The sequence below is a fragment of the Telopea speciosissima genome, chromosome 8 (genome assembly GCF_018873765.1).
Source record: "Telopea speciosissima isolate NSW1024214 ecotype Mountain lineage chromosome 8, Tspe_v1, whole genome shotgun sequence".
NCBI classification, from domain to species: Eukaryota; Viridiplantae; Streptophyta; class Magnoliopsida; order Proteales; family Proteaceae; genus Telopea; species Telopea speciosissima.
Window position 1 is genome coordinate 24,258,029 of NC_057923.1, and position 22,882 is coordinate 24,280,910.

At 41.1% G+C, this 22,882-nt stretch overlaps 1 protein-coding gene across 1 annotated transcript in view; it reads right to left on the reverse strand.

The window, feature by feature from the left end:
* The window catches only part of LOC122672186 (dnaJ homolog subfamily C GRV2-like), a 146,376-nt gene that overhangs the window by 113,832 nt on the left and 9,662 nt on the right, over positions 1-22,882 (reverse strand). Inside the window, exons 3-5 of the mRNA XM_043869683.1 lie at positions 2,514-2,747; positions 2,162-2,249; positions 1,848-2,056 (exon numbers count right to left, since the gene is read on the reverse strand). Of these exons, the coding sequence (XP_043725618.1) occupies positions 1,848-2,056; positions 2,162-2,249; positions 2,514-2,747 (531 nt within the window). The remainder of the gene's footprint in view (positions 1-1,847; positions 2,057-2,161; positions 2,250-2,513; positions 2,748-22,882) is intronic.

Genomic DNA, 22,882 nt, shown 5'->3' on the forward strand with positions numbered 1-22,882 from the left:
CATAGATTAAACAAATACAATTGTAATTGTGTAAATGTGTAAGTGTGTAACAAGTACTAATATTAGAGGTGAGATTTGCCACACACAAAAAAAGTACCAACTCTGTGCTTTCCCTTCACAACAAAGCGTGAGAGGCGAGATTTCGAGTTTGGGGTCGAAAAACCTTGAAATCTCATCAAGAGGGTATATTTAAGTCACTTAAAGTTGGTCTGGTTCGACTGAGTTGAACTAAGACCGAGATAACTCATGAGATCTCGGCAAGATACTGAGATCCCGACCGAGATACTGTAGTATTTCTGTGTCGCCTTTGGTCTCGTCTCAAGTCCTGGCAAAACCGAGATATTATCGAGATCTCAGTGAGATTTCGCCGAGATCTTGTACCATGCCTGTGAGAGTCCTTGTAGGGAGAGATTCCCTTGGCTGAGATAGCCACTCCTTGCCCTTCCTCTTTCTCTACTCGATCTCTTATCTTTCCCCTTTCTCTGTTTTCAACTTCTGAGTTTCACCAAGGCTAACCGAGACCTTTTCTGGAGCTGCTAATTGTCCCCTGAAGTCCATAACAATCCTCTCACTGCTGGTAAGGAGTTATTTCAGAACTTTACGCTGGAATTTCTCCTTTTGTTTTGTTGTTGGTTCGAGTCCACAGATCTCTGCAACCTGGGAGCTTTAGATGCTGATATTCTGGGGTTCTAATCCCCTCCCTCTGACCTCCATTCAACAGCAAGGAGGCCTTGATCTGAGGCTTGCGAAGATTGATATCAGAAATCACCAAATCAGTACATGCTGTTGTTTTGTTCTCTAAGTTCCTGCTGCAACTTCGACTCAACTTATTGGAGCATCTAACCATCCATTGCTGCTGGAGTTTGGAGGTTGAAGTTCCCCCATATATGCCTTCCTTGAATAATAATTTGGTGGAGATCTAACTGCTGGTTTGTCTGCAACCTATTACTTTCTAATTTCAGAACTCTACCTTCTAATTTCAAGACCTGTGCATTTCTCTACATCAGGCCATCAGAATCAGTTTTTTGGAAGACTACACCACCCTATTAGGACCTAAACTCGATGGGAATTTGAGGCCCATCAGGTGGTTGATTGTTAGGATGCTGTTAGCCTTTTAATTTCTGAGTTATTTAGCTTAGAATTGACCTGCGTTGGGGGACTATAGGCTGCTGTCTGGTGTAACATTGGGCTGGGATTATTTCGAGTTTGAGGCCCATCAGGTGGTTTGTTGTTAGGATTCTGCAAGCCTATTAATTTCTGAGTCATTAAGCTTAGAATTGATCTGTGGTTGGGGGACTATTGGCTGCTTTCTGGTGTAACATTGGGCTGGGATTATTTCCTACATGTATAGGGTATTGTTGAGAGTTTAATGGACTGTTATGCTCATTGTTTATTTTCTGTTAAGTTAGTTTTCATATACTGTTATCAATTCTGAAAGTCCGTACCTGTTTGGAGTTATTTGGTGATCCGGTCTGGGGTTAGGGTGGTTATCACCTAGCCTAACATTATGTCTCCAGACTGAAGATAATTGATATAGAGATCAGTGAACAGTACCATCCAACCAATACCCTCTACAGTTAATGCCTCTCTGCGCTTCTGCCTCTCACCCTGATAATTGAACATTAGTTCTATAAACTACAGCAAGAAGTCCATCTCTTACTATATCACCTGTTTACATGTCAATAACAGAATAGCATCTGTAATAATCAGTACAACCAAATCTACTCAGTACTCCAACATGAAAATGGCCAAAGGGGAAAAACATAAGGCATCAATGGATGAGAAAATAATTCTGCAATCCCACTGATCATCCCTAGATGCATTTAACCTACGGATCAACAGCCTACCTCATAGTTGTCTGGGCGCCTTTCAACAAATGAAGCTTTTGAAAGAATTAGTTGACGAGATACAGCATCCCCTTTATCCCCAAGTCTTCCTTTGGGTCCAATTCCCAAACTCAATCCCAAAACATTTACAGTACCATGAGCAGCTGACCGCAACCTCGTCACAGACCATTCTCCACAAGGAGTTTCTTCAGCTCCAACTGCTTCTTTAGCTGCATTTTGCAAAAGTAACCCATTAAAAAGGAACCTGTAAGATTAATGGAGGACGAAGTCAGAATATGCACTATGCATCAAAGATATTTTCTCTAATGACATACCCCTTTGTGTGATATACTCTGCAGGGGTGAGTGATTGAGAACTATCAACAGATATTGACAACCCAACCATGGATTTTGCAGTTTTAGTCTGCATTGAGAGTTCAAGAAAAGGGTGACTAATACATCTGAGTTTTCAAGTCCAAAAACATTATGCCATGGGAAATCCAAAAACTCCTTACTAAGAAAACTTTACTTCTACCCAGTAAACTAGGTAATCCAAGCATGACCTCCATCTAGAACTCAGAGAGAGATTTTGACTAAAACAATAGTGACAAGGGATTCCCAAATGTATCCCTTTTTATGGGGGAGAGGGGGCTAGCAGGTAAATAAAGTGAAAAGATGCGACAAATACCAGATTTGATATAATAGCAGTGTTTGTGGTCCCTGGTGCAGCTTGAAAAGCTTTAGATTTTCTGTTGTATAAAGGGCAAAGAACAAAACCTCCATGATCAACACTTCTCATCCCATGACCTTCAGACAAAAGAATAATGGCAGGAGAACCCATGTCTCTAAAATCCAAGCACCACTGGAGATCTCCTGATTTTACTTCAAAAAGTTCAACCCCAACGGCAGTAATTTTCAATTTCTGCAAAAGCCATTTGATCAAAAATTCTTAACATGGAGAAAAGATGGTAGAGAAGCAAGCTCAAATCAACAGCCCAAAACTGCAGAGCAGGTAGCAGACTATTTCAGATAGAATCAGCATGACACGATGCTGTCACTGAGAAGGTTCTTTTTTGCTATTAAATCTGAAATTAGCTAAATATCAAGGTAATTGTATCAGCAGATATCGAATACAGTTTAGAAATTTAAACCATGCACAATTAGAAATTACACAAGCTTCACAAAATTTTCTATTGTAGAATGAAACCTTCAATAATCATGTAATTTGAGAATAGAGAGGACTAAACTTGCAGCCAATGATACTCAAGGCCCCCATTTTTATCTTTATTGCCAACAATAAAGAAAACTTGTATTCAATAAGAATAGTATATCTGGAGAAAAAAAAAATAGAAGATATGGGTTCACAACAAAAAGATATATCCATACATTAATTTTATTTTTTTTTAAAAAAAACAGTAATAGAAGAGAAAACTTGAAAATATTTCTTGAAAATATGTGGGGGCAGATTAGTCTTTTAAGTATTAGTTATTCAAGTCCTTAAGTGAAGGGCAATTTTGTCATTCTTCTAAAGCCAATAACTGATGGGGACCACAGGCTGGAGATTTCGGCTGCAACAATTAAATCATCCAAGTGGGTCCCACAAGGAGATTTGAAGACTTTAGAAGATTTTATTATGTTTCTAGTTTTATTTCAATCTTAGTTAATTAGAGTAGTTTGTAATTCTTAAGATTGAGTCAATAAATTAGTTTCTATTTCTGTCTTTTCTTGGGAAGCAAGTATTGCTTCTATTTATTTGTAAGGCTGATATAGCCATCCCCACGATTTGATTATGATGAATGAAAATATTGCTTTGCCTTGCTGCAAGTGTGATTTCTTCTCAAGTTGAGTGATTGACTTGAAGGGCTGAAGGAGCCTGGCTGAGATAGCCTAATCAATCTATCCCCCAACCTTCTATTTCTTATTTTCTCCATTCTTCTTCTTCTTCTCCATCGAGCCTGGTTTGCTGTGAAGCTTCTTCACTGCACAGAAATCCATCCGAGATCTGCTACTGCTGCTCCAAGTTATTCTAAGTTGCTGTCATAGCTGCAGGAGATCCATTCTCAGGGCTGAAGACACTTTCCACCGATTGAAGCTGCTGTTACACTTCTACAATTCTTCTGGACTGAACCTTCTAATTCCATATCACCCTCCATTCACCACTAACCTTGCTGGGTTTTGAGACTCAGTCTCTCCCCATCCATTCCCTCCACTCGATATTCACCTCCACCTCCATTCCAGGGCCTGAAACTTCCATCTTTCCATTACTTTCTATTTGCATCTTCAACCTTCCATCTCCCATTCTAACTACCAGAATTGGTTTCAAATTGCAGAACAGGTTCTACATACCAAGTTTCACACTCGGTTGCTACTGGAGACAAACACAGCCTGATTTGGAAAGTTTTTTGGTGGTTCCTTGATAACTTCACATCGAGCCATCAGAAGTGAACCAAATTTTGAAGACAGCCTCTCCCTAGCATTCTCTCTACCTTTGATCCAAAGGAGGTGTCCATCAGTTGGCTGGTTTGGCCAAAACCCTATCCTTCTAATTTCTGGTTCTCTCTCTCTCTCTCTCTCCGCCTCCCTTTCTCTCTCTGGTTTCTCCTCACAATCACCCTTGGTGGTGATTTTCTTTCCCACCGAGGGTCTTTTTCCCTTGTCTGATTTTTGTGCAATGACTTTAAGTCATCCATCAGTTTTTCTTATATGCTGTTGAAGATTTGTCTCTAGAATCTGTTCGCCTGATTCGAAGATTTCGGCTATTGACTTGAAGTCATCCATCAGTTTTCTATATGTTGTTGAAGATTTGTCTCTGGTATCTGTTCGCCTGATTCGAAGATTTCGGATATTTTCTACATGTTTCAGGAATTGTTTGGTTTGTGATCAGCAGTCATGTCAAATGTTACCAATGCCAAAAGATGATGTAGATCAAAACATGAGGAAGAGACAAAAACACTGTTCATGTTACTGTTCATGTGAACAGTGTCACAGCCCATATTGCCTTGACGGGAATCCTTCTAGAAGACCCAAGTTGAGGACTAAAACACCATTCACGTGAACAGTGTCAGTCAAATTTTGCCTTGTTTGGGATTGATTTTTAGAAGATCTTGTGGGTCCATCTATTAGAGTTGTTAGTATTTTGTATAAGGGTAGTTTTGTCACTGACCTGTTATAAGACATGACTTAAGTTGTATTTTTAAGTTTTCTTTCTTTATTTCCATTTACCTCCTTAGGGAGGTCAGTGTAATTCTAGAAGTTATTAATGAAGTTAATGTATGTGTGTGTTGAGAAACTCTCAACACACATAATCGTTTTCTCTCCAAACCCTTTTCTTCTTCTTCTCTTTTCCTCTCTTCTTCTTCTCCTTCATGCTGTAAGCCCTTCCTTCATTACTAGGATCGATCTTCTGTAAATCTTAACTTGGTATCAGAGCTTCAAGGTCCTCTGGTTTGAGAGTCGGGTAAGGCCAGCCTTGTTTCTTTTACCTTTTTTTGGAACCCTCCTTCCCTTTAGGGTTCCATTAGGGGCTGTACAATGTGAAGCAATACATCCCTTGGAGTTCCATTCTTTGATTCAATATAGCATGGAGGGACTGCAGATATTGATGAAGAAGAGTTGAAGCTCTAGCAGCTGCACCATTGTTACCGCCAGCCTCTGTACCATTTTTTTCATTTCATCCTCATCCCTCAACCTTTGGGGATGAGGTTTGGTGCATTTGGATCGTCTAGGGGCGTTCTTTCAACCCCTCCAACATTCGGTTGAAGAGAGAAGCAGTTTGAGGAGTGCTGCTCAAAAGGTTGCTGCCCAGGTGTTGCCCAGATTTCTGCCAGTTTTTTCTCTTCTCTGTTCGATTCTGCCTGTTGGCAGATTGGTTTGCTTTGGGGTTGGGCCCTTTTGAATTGCCTAGAGGTCCCCTTTAAGGCCCCTAAGGTCTCGATTGGTACATGAAGCAGGTTTGAGAGCCTTACTCTCATCCACGATGCTGCACTGTTACCACCAGCAGGGTATTTTTCTCTTCCATTTTTTCTGTTGAAGATCTTTGTTTAGGCTGTGCTATCTTGTGTGGTTCTTAGCTACTGTGAGTGGCAGATTTGATTGTTTTTATGGCCTTGGATGATATGTGCTGCTGTTGTTTGGTTATGGAAGCACTTAGTTTGTGCTTTTCATCAAGTGTATGCTCTCGGTTTGCCTGCTGCTTGCTGTTCTCCTTATTGTGGTTGGGTTGAGGTGTCTCCCCATTTATACAAAGCTTTATTTTGCATTCCCTTGAGTTGTTTGACAGTATGTCTACTGTGTTTGGAACTGATTCTGAGGTCAGTGGACCAATTCTGGCCAGCGGTGTCCCAACTATGGCTTCCTTTGATAACCCCAACACCCAAATCTTTGTTGTGAAGTTGGACAATACCAACTATTTGGATTGGTCTCATTCTGTGAAGATGTCCCTGAGAAGTAGGGGAAAGTTTTTTTTTTTTTTTTTTTTTTTTTAACCTGAATATTATCCGGGACCCGGGTAAGCCCCTAGACTTTTATTTATATCCAAAAAAATAAGGAATCAAAGAAGTAAGGGAAAGTTAGGGTATATTACTGGCTCTATTAAGGAGCATGCTACTACTGATCCCGGATATCTGAAATGGGAGATTGAGAACTCCACAATTATGACTTGGTTGGTGTAGAAAACCTAATACCTGTAACCAGTAACTTGAGAGAGAAAAGAAGAGAGAAATAGAGAGAAAATAATAGCTTAGAATAATATCATTGATAGGTAATTACAAAGAGACTAAACTAGGCGATGTGGAACTAAAACCCACATAGCCGATTGTACCTAATAACATAATAAATAAACTAACCCCAAAAGGACCAGAATACCCCCACGGTATTCTGGATTACATATTCCAACACTCCCCCTCAAGCTGGATTATACAAATAAGTAAAGAACTCCTAATAATGCTAACACTCCCCCTCAAGTTGGCGCATACAAGGTACTAATGCCCAACTTGAACAAAATGGGACAAAAAACTAAGGTGTAGCAGAATCCAGCTTGACATAGGAATGCAGCTCCCAAATAAACCTTCAAGAACTTGAAAAAATAGATCTTCAAAACTTGGACAGACATGATCAGCAAACCGGGACTGGAATGTCTTCCAAAAAAGGCAGCTTTCAACGATCTTCAATAGCTATCCAGTGATGAATCTCAGATTGTCATAATGACATAAAATCTTGAAGTTAAATAACTAGAGCAGCAAGCAGCGAAAACAAACCAAATCAAGCAGCGGAAAAAATACTGTATCAACCCAACTGAAAGTCCTCAAATAGGCAACAACCAAATATCTTCAATACTCTTCAATACTTCAATCTCCCCCTTACGGCAAACTCAACCCAATAACGAAGGATACCCAATGGCTGCAATGGTAGAGAAAACTGATCTTCTATGTTTTGCACCAATGTTCCTGCAAGTTCTGCGTTCTGCAATGTCTGCAGGTGTATTGTACATAATCCCCCCCTCACGTGTAGTACACGTTGACATAACAGAGATGATGTAAGAGATAGGGCAAAAACATAATATTCCAGAATTTTCCAAGAGGTGCTGAGGGTAATGGAAAAGGAATAAATGGCAAATTAGAGAATACCATTATCGTCCACAATGGTTATGGGTATATGCCAAAGGTATGGGATAGGAAGGGAATTAGAATTATTGAAAGGGAACGGTGGTGGAAAAAAGGATGGCATGGTTATAATTTGGTGGAAATCCACTTTTAAATACAATCCAAGCCAAAGGGCAAACTGATAATAAACCAGAATTTTCAAGGGTCAATTGGGTAGTCAAACAGGGGAATGTATGAAAAAGTAATGGCAGTTCCGTAAATAACCAGAATTATGCAAGGGGCCCTTGGTAAATAAGAAAGTAACGGGTATGTAGGGAATTAGATTTATTGGTTGGGGAATGGCAGAATTGCAATTAAAGTGATATCCAATTATAAACCCAACTAGGCAAAAGGGTAAACTGGGAAGGTATGATAAAATATGGACAAGGGATGGATTAGAGTAGGGAGGGGTATTAATGGAAACTCAAAAATAAAGCTAACCAAAATGAAGAGAAATCGTGGGAAGAAGCATTGTTCGAGAACTAGTTTCGTTTCGGTATTTCGGGCTGACCGAAATATTCGAAATTTCGGATATTTCGGTCGAAATATTGTATTTTTTCTGGTATGTTTCGGTAGGTCATTTCGGTGGGTTTTAGGCTAAGTTAAGGCCTGAAACTTCATGGAAACCCTATTTTAGGCTATATATACACATTTAAATATTCAAATTGCAAAAATAGTCACCAAAAATGGTGTTTTGGATGTGCACCATTGATTGGCAACGTACGGTCGAATAACTTAGTTAATTACACATAGTCACATACACATTGCACATTAAACAAGTAAATTGACTTCGAACTAAGTTGGAAACATAATGACTCATAAGATAAGTCATAAATCATAATATTAAGTACATAAGACATTAAGTCAATAACAAGTTAACAAATAACAACTTAAGAGTTAAGAAGATGATATCAAAAATTTAAAATCACAATATCCCCAATTGTCCTCTATAAGTCAAGTAGTCATCATTCATCAAGTGACTCAAATGTTTACAAATTTGCTAATAATAACTACTCCGTCGTCCAGGATCAACCCCACTCATGGTCCACTGGAGCCGACGTGTATTGCTCTCCGACTGTAGGACAAATGAATACCACGTCATAGTCTGGGAGAAGAAGCGAGTGTAGTCATCCATAGCGGCCATGTAAACTGCATCATCAACATGCTGAAGGTAACCTATCCAAGGATATAGGTCACCGAACTGTGAAGAAGTACTACCCACTGATCCACTATGATACGAGTCATATGATGGCTCTGGGAGCATGTACGGGTACTGAATCTTGTGGTTCCGGCGTAGATGCGGCAAGGATTCAAATGGGAAGTGGAAGAATGGAGAAGAAATGAGCAAAAACAAAAAACCAGAGCTGTTTCTCAGTCCCAGTCGAAATGTGGTCTTTTATATAAAGGGGTTTGATGAAAAATTCGATATCTCGCGAGATTTTGGAAAAATCTCGAGATATCACGAAATTTCGAGAATTTCGCTCGAGATATTGTATTTTTTCGATTCGAAGTAGCATTTCGTTTCGAGCAGCTCGAAATATCTGAAATTTTCGAAATCTCAATCGAGATTTTGCGAGATTTTGAACAATGGGAAGAAGGTCTTCTTCAACCTCACGACACAAACAAGGGCAAAGAAAGTCACAGAACCAGACCTGGTTCGACGGGAATATCCTAGCACATAGGGCTTTTTCAACCTGAAATCTTGGGTAAGACTTCATAATCTTCAAGCCTCACCGCTACCGTGAGAGAAGGAAGCATAGTTTCCTTCAACCTTTGGCCACATCCAAAACCAGAAACGAAACCAGACTCAACTTCGAAGAAGAGAATGTCCTCACCTTTGATCTGTTCGATCCTAAATTTCAGGCAAGGCTTCGTAACATGTAGGCCTCTCAAGATCACCCAAGGACAGTCCCTGATTTTAGGTATTATGTCGACAAAGTGTGGCTGAAACAAGTTAGGGCGGTAATTTGAGAACCAGACGGAAATTGTACAGCAGGAAACCAGAGTTCGATTGCACAGCAGCAAACCAGGGCCATAATATCACAAATCTGCTGAATCGCATAAGGAGAAAAATAATTCCACACCACCTGCAGTACACCTGCAGTGTCGTCTTCTGCCCCAACCTCAATCAATTCCACCAGGCCGCCTTGGCGGTGTTGTCTTGATAGAAAACCAAAGTGATGCTAGTATGCAGGAATTTTTAAAAAAAACGACATACCAGAGGCAAAAATCCTATTTGTAAACACCTCCAGATCAAGCCATCATACGAGGAATCCAATCGACTCCAGAAAACCAGAAACGATAGCAGTAGTAGTACCAGAAAGAATTCCAGAAATATCCACTGAATAAATCTTCAGCGTGAACCAGAAATCGATTCCACAAGAATCAGAAACCAGCAGCAGGATTCTTCAACCAGAAATCCAAATTAGTAGCAGCCATTGACTCCATCGAACAATTCTTCGAACCAGGAAAGACCAACAAACGACCGTGGAAGAAAAAAAATGAGAAAGATTAAATGAGCAAGAAACCCTAGTTCTTGGGTTTTTTTTTTTTCTATGAACTAGGGTTTCTCCATAAATCGGAGAACTTTGAAACAACTCTCAAAACTGCAAATCTTGGAGAGAATCAGTCACTGGTTGCCTAGCTCTGATACCATGTAGAAAACCTAATACCTGTAACCAGTAACTTGAGAGAGAAAATAATAGCTTAGAATAATATCATTGATAGGTAAGCCCCAAATAGAGGGGAAATTACAAAGAGACTAAACTAGGCGATGTGGGACTAAAACCCACATAGCCGACTGTACCTAATAACATACTAAATAAACTAACCCCAAAAGGACCAGAATACCGTGGGGGTATTCTGGATTACATATTCCAACAGTTTTCTCCATGAAACCTGAGATCAGTAGGAGATTTATGGACAAAGAGACTGCCAAGGATATGTGGGACAGTGTTGCCCGGACCTTTGATCGAGTTGGTGATTATGCAAAGGTGTACCAAATTCACCAAAAGGTCACCAATATGAAGCAGGGTGATAGGAGCATCTCTGACTACTACAACACTGTTATCAGCCTGTGGCAGGAATATGATCACTATAGGTATCTTCGACTGTCCAACTCTAAAGATGAAGTCAAGGTTTATAAGAATCAGGAGGTTGAGAGGATTTTTTCTCTACTTGGTAGGCTCAATCCAGAGTATGAGCCCATTCGTCTGCAGATCCTAGGGAGTCCTCCCTTTCCATCCTTGGATGAAGTATGTAGTCACTTGCAAAGTGAAGAAACCAGGAGAACAACTATGGATACTACACCATCAACGAAGCCATCTGCTCTTGTTTCTAGTTCCCACAGAGACTGGAAAAGTGGGGTGAAAGGCCAAGGGCCAACTCGTGGAGATCACCGTGAGAGATTTAAATGTGATCACTGTGGAAAACTGGGACACACCAAGGACAGGTGTTGGGACCTTCATGGGAAGCCCCCTAGTATGCGTGGTGGTTCATCTGGAGCCCGTGGTGGCAATCGAGGGGGAGCTAGGGCTCACTCTATAACATCTGAGCGTGAGACATGTGGACCTCAGCCTGCTCCTGATTCCCTTTCACAGGATGATATTGCAGCATTCCGCCGGTTGATGTCTCACCTCGGAGGGTCAGCTACTGGTTCTACCTCTAGAGGGTCAGCTTCTTATGCCTCAGCTCTACAGGTCTCGTCTGCCTCGCCCACTGTTCCCACTTGGATTATTGACTCAGGCACCTCTGACCACATGACTGTTATGTCACAGTATTATGATTCCTATTCCATTTACTCTGGCCTGGACAAGGTAAGGGTTGCTGATGGTTCCCTTTCTTCTGTCTCTGGTAAGGGTAATGTGAGAGTTACTCCTTCTATTTCCCTTGAGTCTGTCCTCCATGTCCCTGATTTTGCTACTAACCTATTATTATTGAGTCACCTAACCAAATCCTTAAATTGTTGTGTCACTTTCTTTCCTTCCTATTGTCTTTTTTAGGATTTAGAGACAAAGAGGGTTATTGGCAATAGGACTAAGGAGGACTCTATCATCTTGAACCACGGTTACCTGATTCATCTACTGCTGCTGCTTATGTTTGTGGTCAGAGTGACTATAGTACTTTGGAGTTTGTAATGCTTTGGCATCAACATTTGGGTCATCCCTCTTTTGTTGTTATGAGGAGACAATTACCCCATTTGTTTACTTCTTTTCCTTCTTATGTTTTTCAGTGTGAATCATGTATTTTTGCTAAACATTATCGCACATCTTATCCTTATCATGGTAATAGATCCATTGTTCCTTTTTCTCTTGTTCATTCTGATGTTTGGGGGCCTTCTCCCACTACTTCTTTGTCTAGATTTCGTTACTTTGTTTCATTTGTTGATGACTATTCTAGGTCCACTTGGACTGTCTTGTTGAAACAAAAAAGTGATGTTTGTGATGCTTTTAAGAATTTTTATCAATTTATTAGCACCCAATTTGATACTCGAATTCAAATTGTTAGGTCGGACAAGGGGGGTGACTACATGTATGGGGGGGGGGGGGGGGCTCCAACAGTTTTTTACTGATAATGGGATTATCCATCAATTGGCATGTGTTGACACCCCTCAACAAAATGGGGTGGCTGAGAGGAAAAACCACCACTTGTTGGAAATCACCAAGAGTCTTCTCTTCCGTACGCATGTGCCTAAGACATTTTGGTCTGATGCACTCTTTGTCGCTGCCTTCCTTATTAACCAGATGCTATCTCCACTTCTTGGCTCCAAATCTCCCCTGGCCCTCCTTTCTTCTCAATCCTCGGCCTTCTCTCTGCCTCCAAAAGTCTTTGGTTATGTTAGTTATGTTCATGTCAACAAATCAGCCCGCACCAAGCTTGATCCCAAAGCTCTCAAGTGCATCTTCTTGGGCTACTCCAATTCAACCAAAGGGTATAAGTGCTACCATCCTCCTTCCCGAAGGCGACTTCTCTCCAAAGATGTCACCTTCTTTGAGTCTATTCCTTACTTTTCTTCTCCTCAGCATCCTCCTCAGGGGGAGAGTACTAGAAGTGTACAGGATGCTGATTTCACTCCTTTTCTATCTCCCTTGCCTACCTCCACTTCCCCATTCCTATTTGATATTAGAAAATTCAAAGAAGTAGATGTTGTAGATACTGATGGTGTTGTTGATATTGATGCTAGTAGTAGTGGTGATGCTAACAAAAAAAAAAGGATACAAGGGAATAAGATTCAAAGATGTTGTATTCACTAAAGGTGAATGCTTGTTGAAGGGAAAAGGAAAGCAACCCTGCTAAAACCCCTCTTTGGATCCAAATCCTCAGTCTCATCCTCCTCAGTCAGGTAATACTTCTCCTTCTGAATTAGATCTTCACATTGCTATGAAAAAGGGGAAGAGAGCCTGTACTAACCCCATAGCCCAGTTTGTTTCCTATGACTCTATTTCTCCTACAGGTATTGCCTTTTCCACTGCTCTCGAGTCTTCTTCCATTCCCAAAACTGTCACAGAGGCCTTATCCGATCCCAAGTGGATGCAAGCAATGTCTCAGGAAATGGTGGCGCTAGAGAAGAACAATACTTGGACACTGGTTGATCTTCCCAAGGAGAGAATTCCAGTTGGATGCAGATGGGTTTATACCATCAAGTATAGATCAGATGGTACAGTGGAAAGATACAAAGCTCGGCTAGTTGCAAAAGGGTATAGTTAAATGTATGGTATTGACTACCAAGAGACCTTTGCCCCTGTAGCCAAGCATAACTCAATCAGAGTTCTTCTGTCAATAGCAGCTAATAAAGATTGGCCTATGTACCAGTTAGATGTGAAGAATGCATTTCTTCATGGAGACTTAGCAAAAGAAGTATACATGCAACCCCCACCTGGTTTTAAGTGTCCCTCAGCTGAAGGGAAAGTGTGCCTCTTGAAGAAAGCTCTATATGGCCTCAAGCAGTCTCCTGAGACCTAGTTTGAGAGATTTAGACAAGCCATCCTGAAAAATGGGTATTATCAGAGTCAAGCTGATCACACCTTGTTTATCAGGAGAGGTAATGGTACAGTTATAGCTCTCATTGTCTATGTTGATGACATTGTGGTAACTGGGAATGATGTGGCTGAGATGAACAGATTGAAGTCTTATCTGGCTAAACAGTTTGAGATCAAAGACCTTGGACTCTTGAAATACTTCTCGGGTATTGAAATATCTAGATCAAGGAAAGGAATCAACATCTGCCAGAGGAAATTTGTCTTGGACCTTCTAAAAGAGACAGGCATGATGGGGTGCAAACCAGCACTTCCCCCATTGATCCGAATCATAAGCTTGGTGATGAATGTGGTTCTCCTCTCATAGATGCAAGAAAGTATCAAAGATTAGTTGGGAAACTAATCTATCTCTCCTTGACTCGACCAGACATCACTTTTGCAGTTGGGGTGGTGAGTCAATTCATGCATGCTCCAAGGAATGGACATCTGGATGCAGTGTATCGCATAATCAGGTACTTGAAATCCTGCCCAGGAAAGGGTCTTCTATTTGCCAAGCATGACCATTTGCAGATTGAGGGTTACACAAATGCTGATTGGGCTGGTTCAGTCTCTGACAGGAGATCTACTTCTGGGTACTGCACGTTTGTGGGTGGTAATCTAGTTACCTGGAGAAGCAAGAAGCAACCAGTTGTAGCTAGATCCAGTGCGGAGGCAGAGTTTAAAGCCGTGGCTCATAGAGTGTGTGAACTTATATGGCTGAAGAGACTACTTCAAGACTTGAGTTTTGATATTAAAGGTCCAATAAGACTTTATTGTGACAACAAGGCTGCTATAAGTATTGCCCATAATCCGGTTCAACATGATCGAACCAAACATATTGAGGTTGATCGACACTTCATCAAAGAGAAGCTAGATTATGGTTGCATTTGTACTCCTTTTGTGAAGACAGGTGATCAAATAGCAAATATTTTCACCAAGGGTCTCATTCTTGGTCTATTCAGTATCTTATTGAGCAAGCTAGGAATGTATGACATTTATTCTCCAGCTTGAGGGGGAGTGTTAGAATTGTTAGTATTTTGTATAAGGGTAGTTCTGTCACTGTCCTGTTATAAGACATGACTTAATTTGTATTGTTTCCTTTTCTTCCCTTATTTCCATTTACCTCCTTAGGGAGGTCAGTGTAATTCTAGAAGTTATTAATGAAGTTAACGTGTGTTGAGAAACTCTCAACACACAATCGTTTCTCTCCAAACCCTTTTCTTCTTCTTCTCTTCTCCTCTCTTCTTCTTCTCCTTCATGCTGTAAGCCCTTCCTTCATTACTAGGATCGATCTTCTGTAAATCTTAACTCCATCAAGTGGAGGAAGATTCCATCCTAATGCTGCCATAGTTTAGTTTCTATTTTCAGTTTCGATACGCCCAAAAATAGCCAGCCAACAAGCGGCCAACACATGGTAGGATCTTACAAGTAACCCACTAGAAGGACAACGCGACACGTGTCACGAAGCTTGCCTTGGGGGGCAAGCAACCGTTTCAGGGCACAACTCAAAGAGCAGTTAAAATCAACAATGCATAAGAAAAGATTCTGTTTCCCATTAGGGAACATCCCCCCTCATTAAGGGGAATAACCAACTCCACTCTGCCACGCGTCAGACAATGGAGGGAAGGAAGACTCCCAACCGCCTCGATAACCATGCCAGGTATAAAAGGGAAGAGGGGACCCAGGTACGGTATTCTGAACTTTAATCGCTTCTCTCCTCTTCGTACCCCATCTCTGACTATTCATCTGTGCGCCAAACTGACTTTGGCATCAGAGAATCCCCTACTCGGAGTCCGCTCCGGGTCTCTTTCTTGTCTTTTCTCCCCTTGCAGGTCACACACGTCATCAGGAGGCTTTTCGCCTAATTTGGTTATCTTTGCATATTTAGAAGGCCGAGTGATAAAGCCTTTAGTAGTTTCTAATTTCCATTAGTTGCTAAGTTTGTCAAGTTGCTATTTTTAAGTTTCTAATTTTGCAAGCTAGCCTACTTCATTAAATAGGCAGCCCCTTATTGTAATAGTTAGACAGAATTAATGAATAAGTTTTGAGGCATTCTTGCACTCGATTATGGAGTAAAACCCCTGTTCAAGAGCTGGGATAGCTGTGGGTGAAAGACCCAGGGCTGAGATAGCCCATACCCCTACCCCCCTTCTTCTTCTATCTTCTTCTCCTACCTCTACTCGATCTCCATTGCTGCTGCTACTGAAGAACATTATTCGAAGGCTGCTGGACCCCTCCTTCACTTCTGAGGATTGTTGCTATTGCTGCTGTTGCTGAATTGACAAATCAGAGGCTGTACCGTCCTGCGGATTCAAGTTCTGCTTGGGTTTTCTGCTGTTACCTTCAAGGATGCATAACTCCTTATCCTTCCATCTTCAATCCTAACCATCAGAATTGATTCAAAGTCGCAGACCAGACTCCAATCACCAAGTTTGACACTCTGCTACTGCTGAAAGCCCAGAACAGCATTGTTTGGAAGGCTTCCTCAAACCTTCTATTTACCTTCTATTTTGAGGGCTAAGTTTCTATTTTCGAGTCCCCTTCATGTCTCAGCCTTCAGCCATCAGAACTGGCTGAATTTTGGAGCATCGAACCTGTTCAACATCACCTCCACTCGACCTAAGTTTGATGACCATCTGCTGGCTGGTTTGGTTCTTATTTACTAAGTTACTAACTCTGATTTTGTTTCTAATTTGATGTTCTACTGCAACCTATCATCGATCCTACTATAGAGTGGTTCTTAATTGAACCCCTTTTAAATTATTTGGTATCAGAGCCTATCACCTCCTTGCTGGGTTGATGTTAATACATGGAAGATGAGGTCAAAAGTACCTTCCTTTGCTGGGCAGAGGGATCTATCCTTCTTCTTTGATTGGTTGGATTCTCTAGAGGAATATTTTGAATGGTACAAGTGTACAACATGACAGAGGAGCGGAAGCTTAAGTTTGTTTTCTTCCGATTGACTGGTCGTGCTAGACAATGGTGGAAACTCCACAAAGAGAGACTCAAAGCAAGAAGATGTGAACCTAGGACATGGGAAGAGATGAAGTACGAGTTGAAGAACAAATACCTACCGGAACATATGCGAAGAAAGCTCTCCCTTCCAACAGATGCTACAATGGAAGTCGTTGAAGTTTTGAAGATGGAAGATAAACAAGAGAAGGCGGACTCAATAATCACAGCCATTGAATCCATTCCGGAGATGTTGGTGTGTGAACCACAGTTTGATGATAAATGGGCTGTTAATACAGCCCCTGAAGGGGAAGAGTGTGAAGACACCCTGAATGATAACAATGACATCTATGAAGTTAATGTTGAAGTTCCAACAATTCCTGTCGTCATGGAAGAGTCAGTCCTTGATGTTTCGAATGTCGAGGCATACATTGAAGACTTTGAAGCAGAGAATGTTGAAGACACAATTGTAGAAGACCCAATGGACATGACTGCTGATTTCGAAATCGAGCACATAGAATTTGTCATGCAACCAGAGTTCTTCGAAGAGAAAGTTCCATGCCTTGAAGACTACATTCTTAACATCCACGAGCTGCCTGAGTATTGCTATGGTTTGAAGACGGATGTTCATCACACAAAGTTGATTCTTCTATTTTTCAAAATTCGACCTCGAATTTTTTCTAAGAGGGGGAGAGTTGATGTAGATCAAAACATGAGGAAGAGACAAAAACACTGCTTATGTTACTGTTCACGTGAACAGTGTCACAGCCTATATTGCCTTGATGGGAATCCTTCTAGATGACCTAAGTTGAAGACTAAAACATTGTTCACGTGAACAGTATCAAAGTCAAATTTTGCCTTGTTTGGGATTGATTTTTAGAAGATCTTGTGGTAGGGGTGTCAATTTTGGACCAGAACCGGTAATTGGACCGGAACCATCCCGTTAGGAACCAGAACCGATCCACCCAATAGCTTATTGGTCCAAATCTGGTCTGGTCCCAGGAATCGTTAAGGAACTGTTAGAACCGGAAGAAATGACCAAGACTGGATTATCACCTAATAAGATCTAACGAATGAAGTCATACAAAAGAAAACCAACTTCAGAAGCTATGTTTTTGGTATTATCTCCACTCATACCTAACAACTGCAATGTATAGATTATTATTTCAATAAAAATCTTTATTCACGAACCACCAAATTGGTGATGACAGATGGCGAATTATTATAATAGTTTGCTATTTCTAAACTCTCTCTCTCTCTTTCTCTGCATAAACAAAGTCTAAATATGAGGAATTATGTGAAAGTTGTTGTAGACAGATTTAAAATTAGAGAATAAGGCTTGGATGATTATGATCACCCCAAGCACATCTATCTATAATAATGAAAACATAGAACAGAATTACAATAAGCAATGTGGGACTAAAACCCACATACAAAAGAAACATAATAAAAGAAGAAAATGTCCAAAATACCCCCACGGTATTCTGGCCCATAGAATCCAACACTCCCCCTCAAGTTGGAGCATATATGTCATGCATGCCCAACTTGACTAAGATAGGAAGAAACACTTTGCCACTTAGTCCCTTAGTGAACACATCAGCCAATTGATCAGCAAACTTCCCAAAGGGAACACAAATGAGTCCGGCTTCGAGCTTCTCCTTAATGAAATGCCGGTCAACCTTCACATGCTTAGTACGATCATGCTGGACAGAATTATGAGCAATGCTAATGGCTGCTTTATTTTCATAATAAAGCATCATGGGAAGATGGACAACACCACCAATATCCTGCAACAATCCTCTAAGCCATAGAAGTTCACAAATTCCTTGTGCCATCGCACGAAATTCGGCTTCAGCACTGGACCATACCACAACATTCTACTTTTTGCTACACCATGTGACAAGGTTTCCACCCACAAAGGAACAATAGCCAGAGATAGATTTTCTATTAGTGGAGCTAGCCCAATCGGCATCAGTATAAGCTTCAATCTTCAAGTGACCATTAGGAGAGAGAAGGATTCCTTTTCCTGGAGCAGACTTCAAATACTGCGAAATACGATAGACTGCCTCCAAGTGAGAGGAATAGGGATCATGTATAAACTGGCTCACCAAACTTACAGCAATGGCTATATCAGGTCGTGTGTGAGAGAAGTAGATTAGTTTGCCCACTAATCGCTGATAACAACCCTTGTCAACAGGTTCACCCTCTTTCTCCTTAAGTCTTGTAGTAGCTTCCATAGGAGTATCTGAAGGATGACAACCTAGCAGCCCAATCTCAGTCAATAGATCAAGGATATATTTTCTTTGAGAAAGAAAGATGCCCTTCGAAGATCGAGCAACTTCTATCCCCAGAAAATATTTTAGAGATCCGAGATCTTTTACCTCAAACTCACGGCCAAGAAAGAGCTTCAAATTCTTGATAGCATCACCATCATTACCAATGACCACAATATCATCTACATAGACTATGAGAAGAGTTACCTTGTCACCAACTCGTCTGACAAACAAAGTGTGATCAGCATTACTCTGCTTATAGCCTGCTGAAATCATAGCCTTGTGAAATCTGCCAAACCAGGCTCTAGGTGACTACTTCAACCCATAAAGGGCAAGCTTCAATTTACAGACCCTGCCCTTGGTCCTGTCATCAGAGAAGCCTGGTGGAATGTCCATATATACCTCCTCAAGCTCCCCATGGAGGAAAGCATTCTTTACATCTAACTGCTGAAGATCCCACCCAAGATTTGCAGCACAAGTGTTGAGTTTTGCCACTGGTGCAAAGGTCTCCTGATAGTCAACTCCATAAGTTTGAGTGAACCCCTTTGCAACCAGACGTGCCTTATATCGATCCACTAAACCATCAACCTTCTGTTTGACCACAAAGACTCATTTACCTCCAACTGGTTTTTTCCCTGGAGGAAGAGCCATAAGATCCCACGTATTATTTTTGTGTAGTGCTCTCATTTCTTCCAACATTACTGCCTTCCACTTTCCATCTGTAGATGCTTCCTGCCAATTTTTAGGAATCGAAACAGATGAAAGAGAAGATACAAATACACGAAAAGAAGGAGAAAGAAAACTATAAGAAACAACATGAGATATGGGATGTAAAGTGCAAGTCCTAGTACCTTTGCGATGAGCAATAGGTAGGTCGGAAGAAGAGGGCTTACCAGGAGAGGAAGGATCTAGATCTTGAGCCAACAACTGGATGGGTATTGATGCTAAAGTGGATTGAAGCTGCCCATTGTTGGTCCTGCCCCTTTTATAGGTGAGTATGTTGGAATTATCAATCCTCTTCTGAAATTCACCAATAGTTCTCTGGACTGGAGTCAGCTTCCCCTGAATAGGAACATTAACAACACTCTTTTCTATGGCCTCCTAGTAGTGCTGAATCACTCCTCCAAAAATCAGCATCAATAGAGAACAGAAACCCTAAAATCAATTTTTGCAGGGTTCTGAAAAAAACCCAGACGGCAGCAAAATCGATAGGGGCAGCAAGATGATCTTCAGTAGGGCAAGAGATAGAACCTTGGTCACAAAATAATGCTGCAGTTCTTGACCTTCAATAGCATGGAGAGATCCCTTGGAAGAAGAGGTTGAATCAGTCCAAAAATTTGAAGAATTCAAATTTCGCAGGCATAGAACAAGCTTCTATCGACCTGAATTTTCATAACATGGAATGAGGTAATGGAGGGCAGCAACTGGATCTATAGATCAACTCATCAGTGCTGCCCTAATATGGGAGAATGAAGAACAAGGGGAGAGGAGGGGGAAGAACTGGAGAATGAAAGAAAGAAAGAGGAAGCTGAAATCGAGAATGGAAGAGAGGGGGTGTCCCTAATTCGAAATCTGCTCTGATACCATGTAGACATTTAAAATTAGAGAATAAGGCTTGGATGATTATGATCACCCCAAGCACATCTATTTATAATAATGAAAGCATAGGACAGAATTACAATAAGCAATGTGGGACTAAAACCCACATACAAAAGAAACATAATAAAAGAAGAAAATGTCCAGAATACCCCCACGGTATTTTGGCCCATACAATCCAACAATTGTAGACATCAAAATTAGTTCAAGTCTAACATATCTCTTGAGATGATAATATATACAGTCATTGACACATTGGAACGTCTACCGCTTTTCTAGAGCAACTCCTATTGTCCTTGTTTTGGGCTCTACACTATAATAATGTTTGGACCCGCTTAGGAACCGGAACCAGAACCGGACCACCCATTACTTAATGGTCCTGGATCTCAGATTTGGAACCGGTGAGCTTATTGGTCCGGATCTGGTCTTGACATCTTAGAGCCGGAACCTCTAGAGAACTGGACCGATAGCCCAGAACCGGACCAATTGACACCCCTATCTTGTGGACCCATCAAGTGGAGGAAGATTCTATCCTAATGCTGCCATAGTTTAGTTTCTATTTTTAGTTTATATTACGTAGTTTCTAATTTGGTTATATTTGCATGTTTAGAACCAAGTTCTAAAGCCTTTAGTAGTTTCTATTTTCATTAAGTTTCTAATTTCCATTAGTTGCTAAGTCAAGTTGCTAAGTGTTGAATTATGTACACCAGAATACCGTGGGGGTATTTTGGTCATTTTACAGTTGTTTTTTATGTTCTCTATAATCCCTAGTTAAGTCGGCAATGCTAGGGGTATTTTGGTCATTAGGTTGTAATCTTTCTCCATTATAAATACAAGGCTAGTTTGATCATAGTGATCACTCAAGCAATTATTCTCTAATTCAGATCTGTTAACATGGCATCAGAGCAAGTTTCAGATTAGAGCAGTCTCCTTTCTTCCATTCTCGATTTTCCCTTCTCCTCTCTTCCATTCTCGAATTCTTCTTCCCCTCTTTCCCCTTTTGTTCTTCAATCTCCCATTAGGGCAGCACTGATGAGGTGATCTACAGATCCAGTTGCTGCCCTCCATCACCTCTTTCAATGTTCTAGAAATTTCAGATCGATAGCAACTTGTTCTCTGCCTGCAACTTTTGAAGACTTCAAGATTTTTTGGACTGATTCACTCTTCTCTTACAAGGGATCTCTCCATATTGTTGAAGCTTGAGAACTGCAGTAGATTCTTATTGGATAAGGTTCTATCTACAGCCATGCTGTGGCTTCTTTCCTTGATCGATTTTGCTCTCCTATTGGCTTTTTTTCAAAACCCTGCAAAAATCGATCTTGATGTTTTACTTCTCTGCTGATGCTGGTTTTTGGAAGGGTGGTTCAGCACTACTACAAGTACACTCGATCCAAGTTTCAGCCCATTACACTGGTTTTTTGATTGCCTTTCACACTACATCTATCTCACCTGAACCAGGGTTTTTCCCAAAACCCTAAAAAAGTCGATCTAGGGGATTGCCTTATCTATTGCTGCTGGTTTTTTGGGACAACTCTTCCTACATTTAAAGAGGTTTCTCCTCCAATTTCCAGCTCATATCTTGGAGTATTCATTGGGTTTCTCATCACTACAGCCCCTCTCTGCGATTTGTGTGTCTCTACTGCATAATGGGTGACTCTAAAATCTCCTTTGGCACTTCTGCTGCTAATGGGTATGGTAGGAATGGTACCCGTGACCTTCTCCCTAATCCTATAAAATTGGATGGGAATAATTACCTGATATGGTCTCGCTCCGCTTACTTTGCCATTGCTGGTCGTGGGCTTACTGGCCATATTGATGGTACTACTGTTATGCCAACTGCAGCTGGCCCTCTTCTGACCAGGTGAATATCCAATAATGGTATCCTCATGTCTTATTTGATTGGCTCTATGCAATCAGACCTTGCGAGTGGATTTCTTCTTCTTGATACAGCTGCACAGATATGGTCTGCCTGCAAGGAAACTTATGGACAGTTTGGCAATGATGCTCAAAGGTTTATGAAATCCCGAAGAAGTCCTTCATACCACTCAGGGGGAATTATTTGTCTCCAAGTACTATGCTACTCTTCGCAACCTTTGGCAACAGTTGGATCATTTTTCTGATTACAATCCCTCCACTCCTGGTGATATAGCTGCTTATAAGAAGCATGTTGACAAGATACGGGTTTATGACTTCTTGGCTGGATTGAATGTGGATTATGATCAGATTCGGGTTTAAGTATTGGGTCACTCTCCTTTTCCCACACTTGAACAATCTTATGCCTTGGTCTCCTCTGGAGAAAACCGTAGGGCTGCTATGCTCCATCCTCCACCTACTACGAGATTGGCTCTCCAGGCTGCTTCCACGGCCATTCCTATTCCTACTGGTAACTCCTCTTCTGGTGATTCTACCAAGGGCATTGTTACTTGTGAGCACTGTAACAAGCCCTACCATACCAAAGAAAAATGTTGGAAACTTCATGGGAAACCAACGGACTTTGAAGCCAAATGTGCTGCCAAGAAGAAGCCAAACAAGAAGGCCCATCACTCTGAGTCTGTTACTACAGCCCCTACTACTGACACTGGT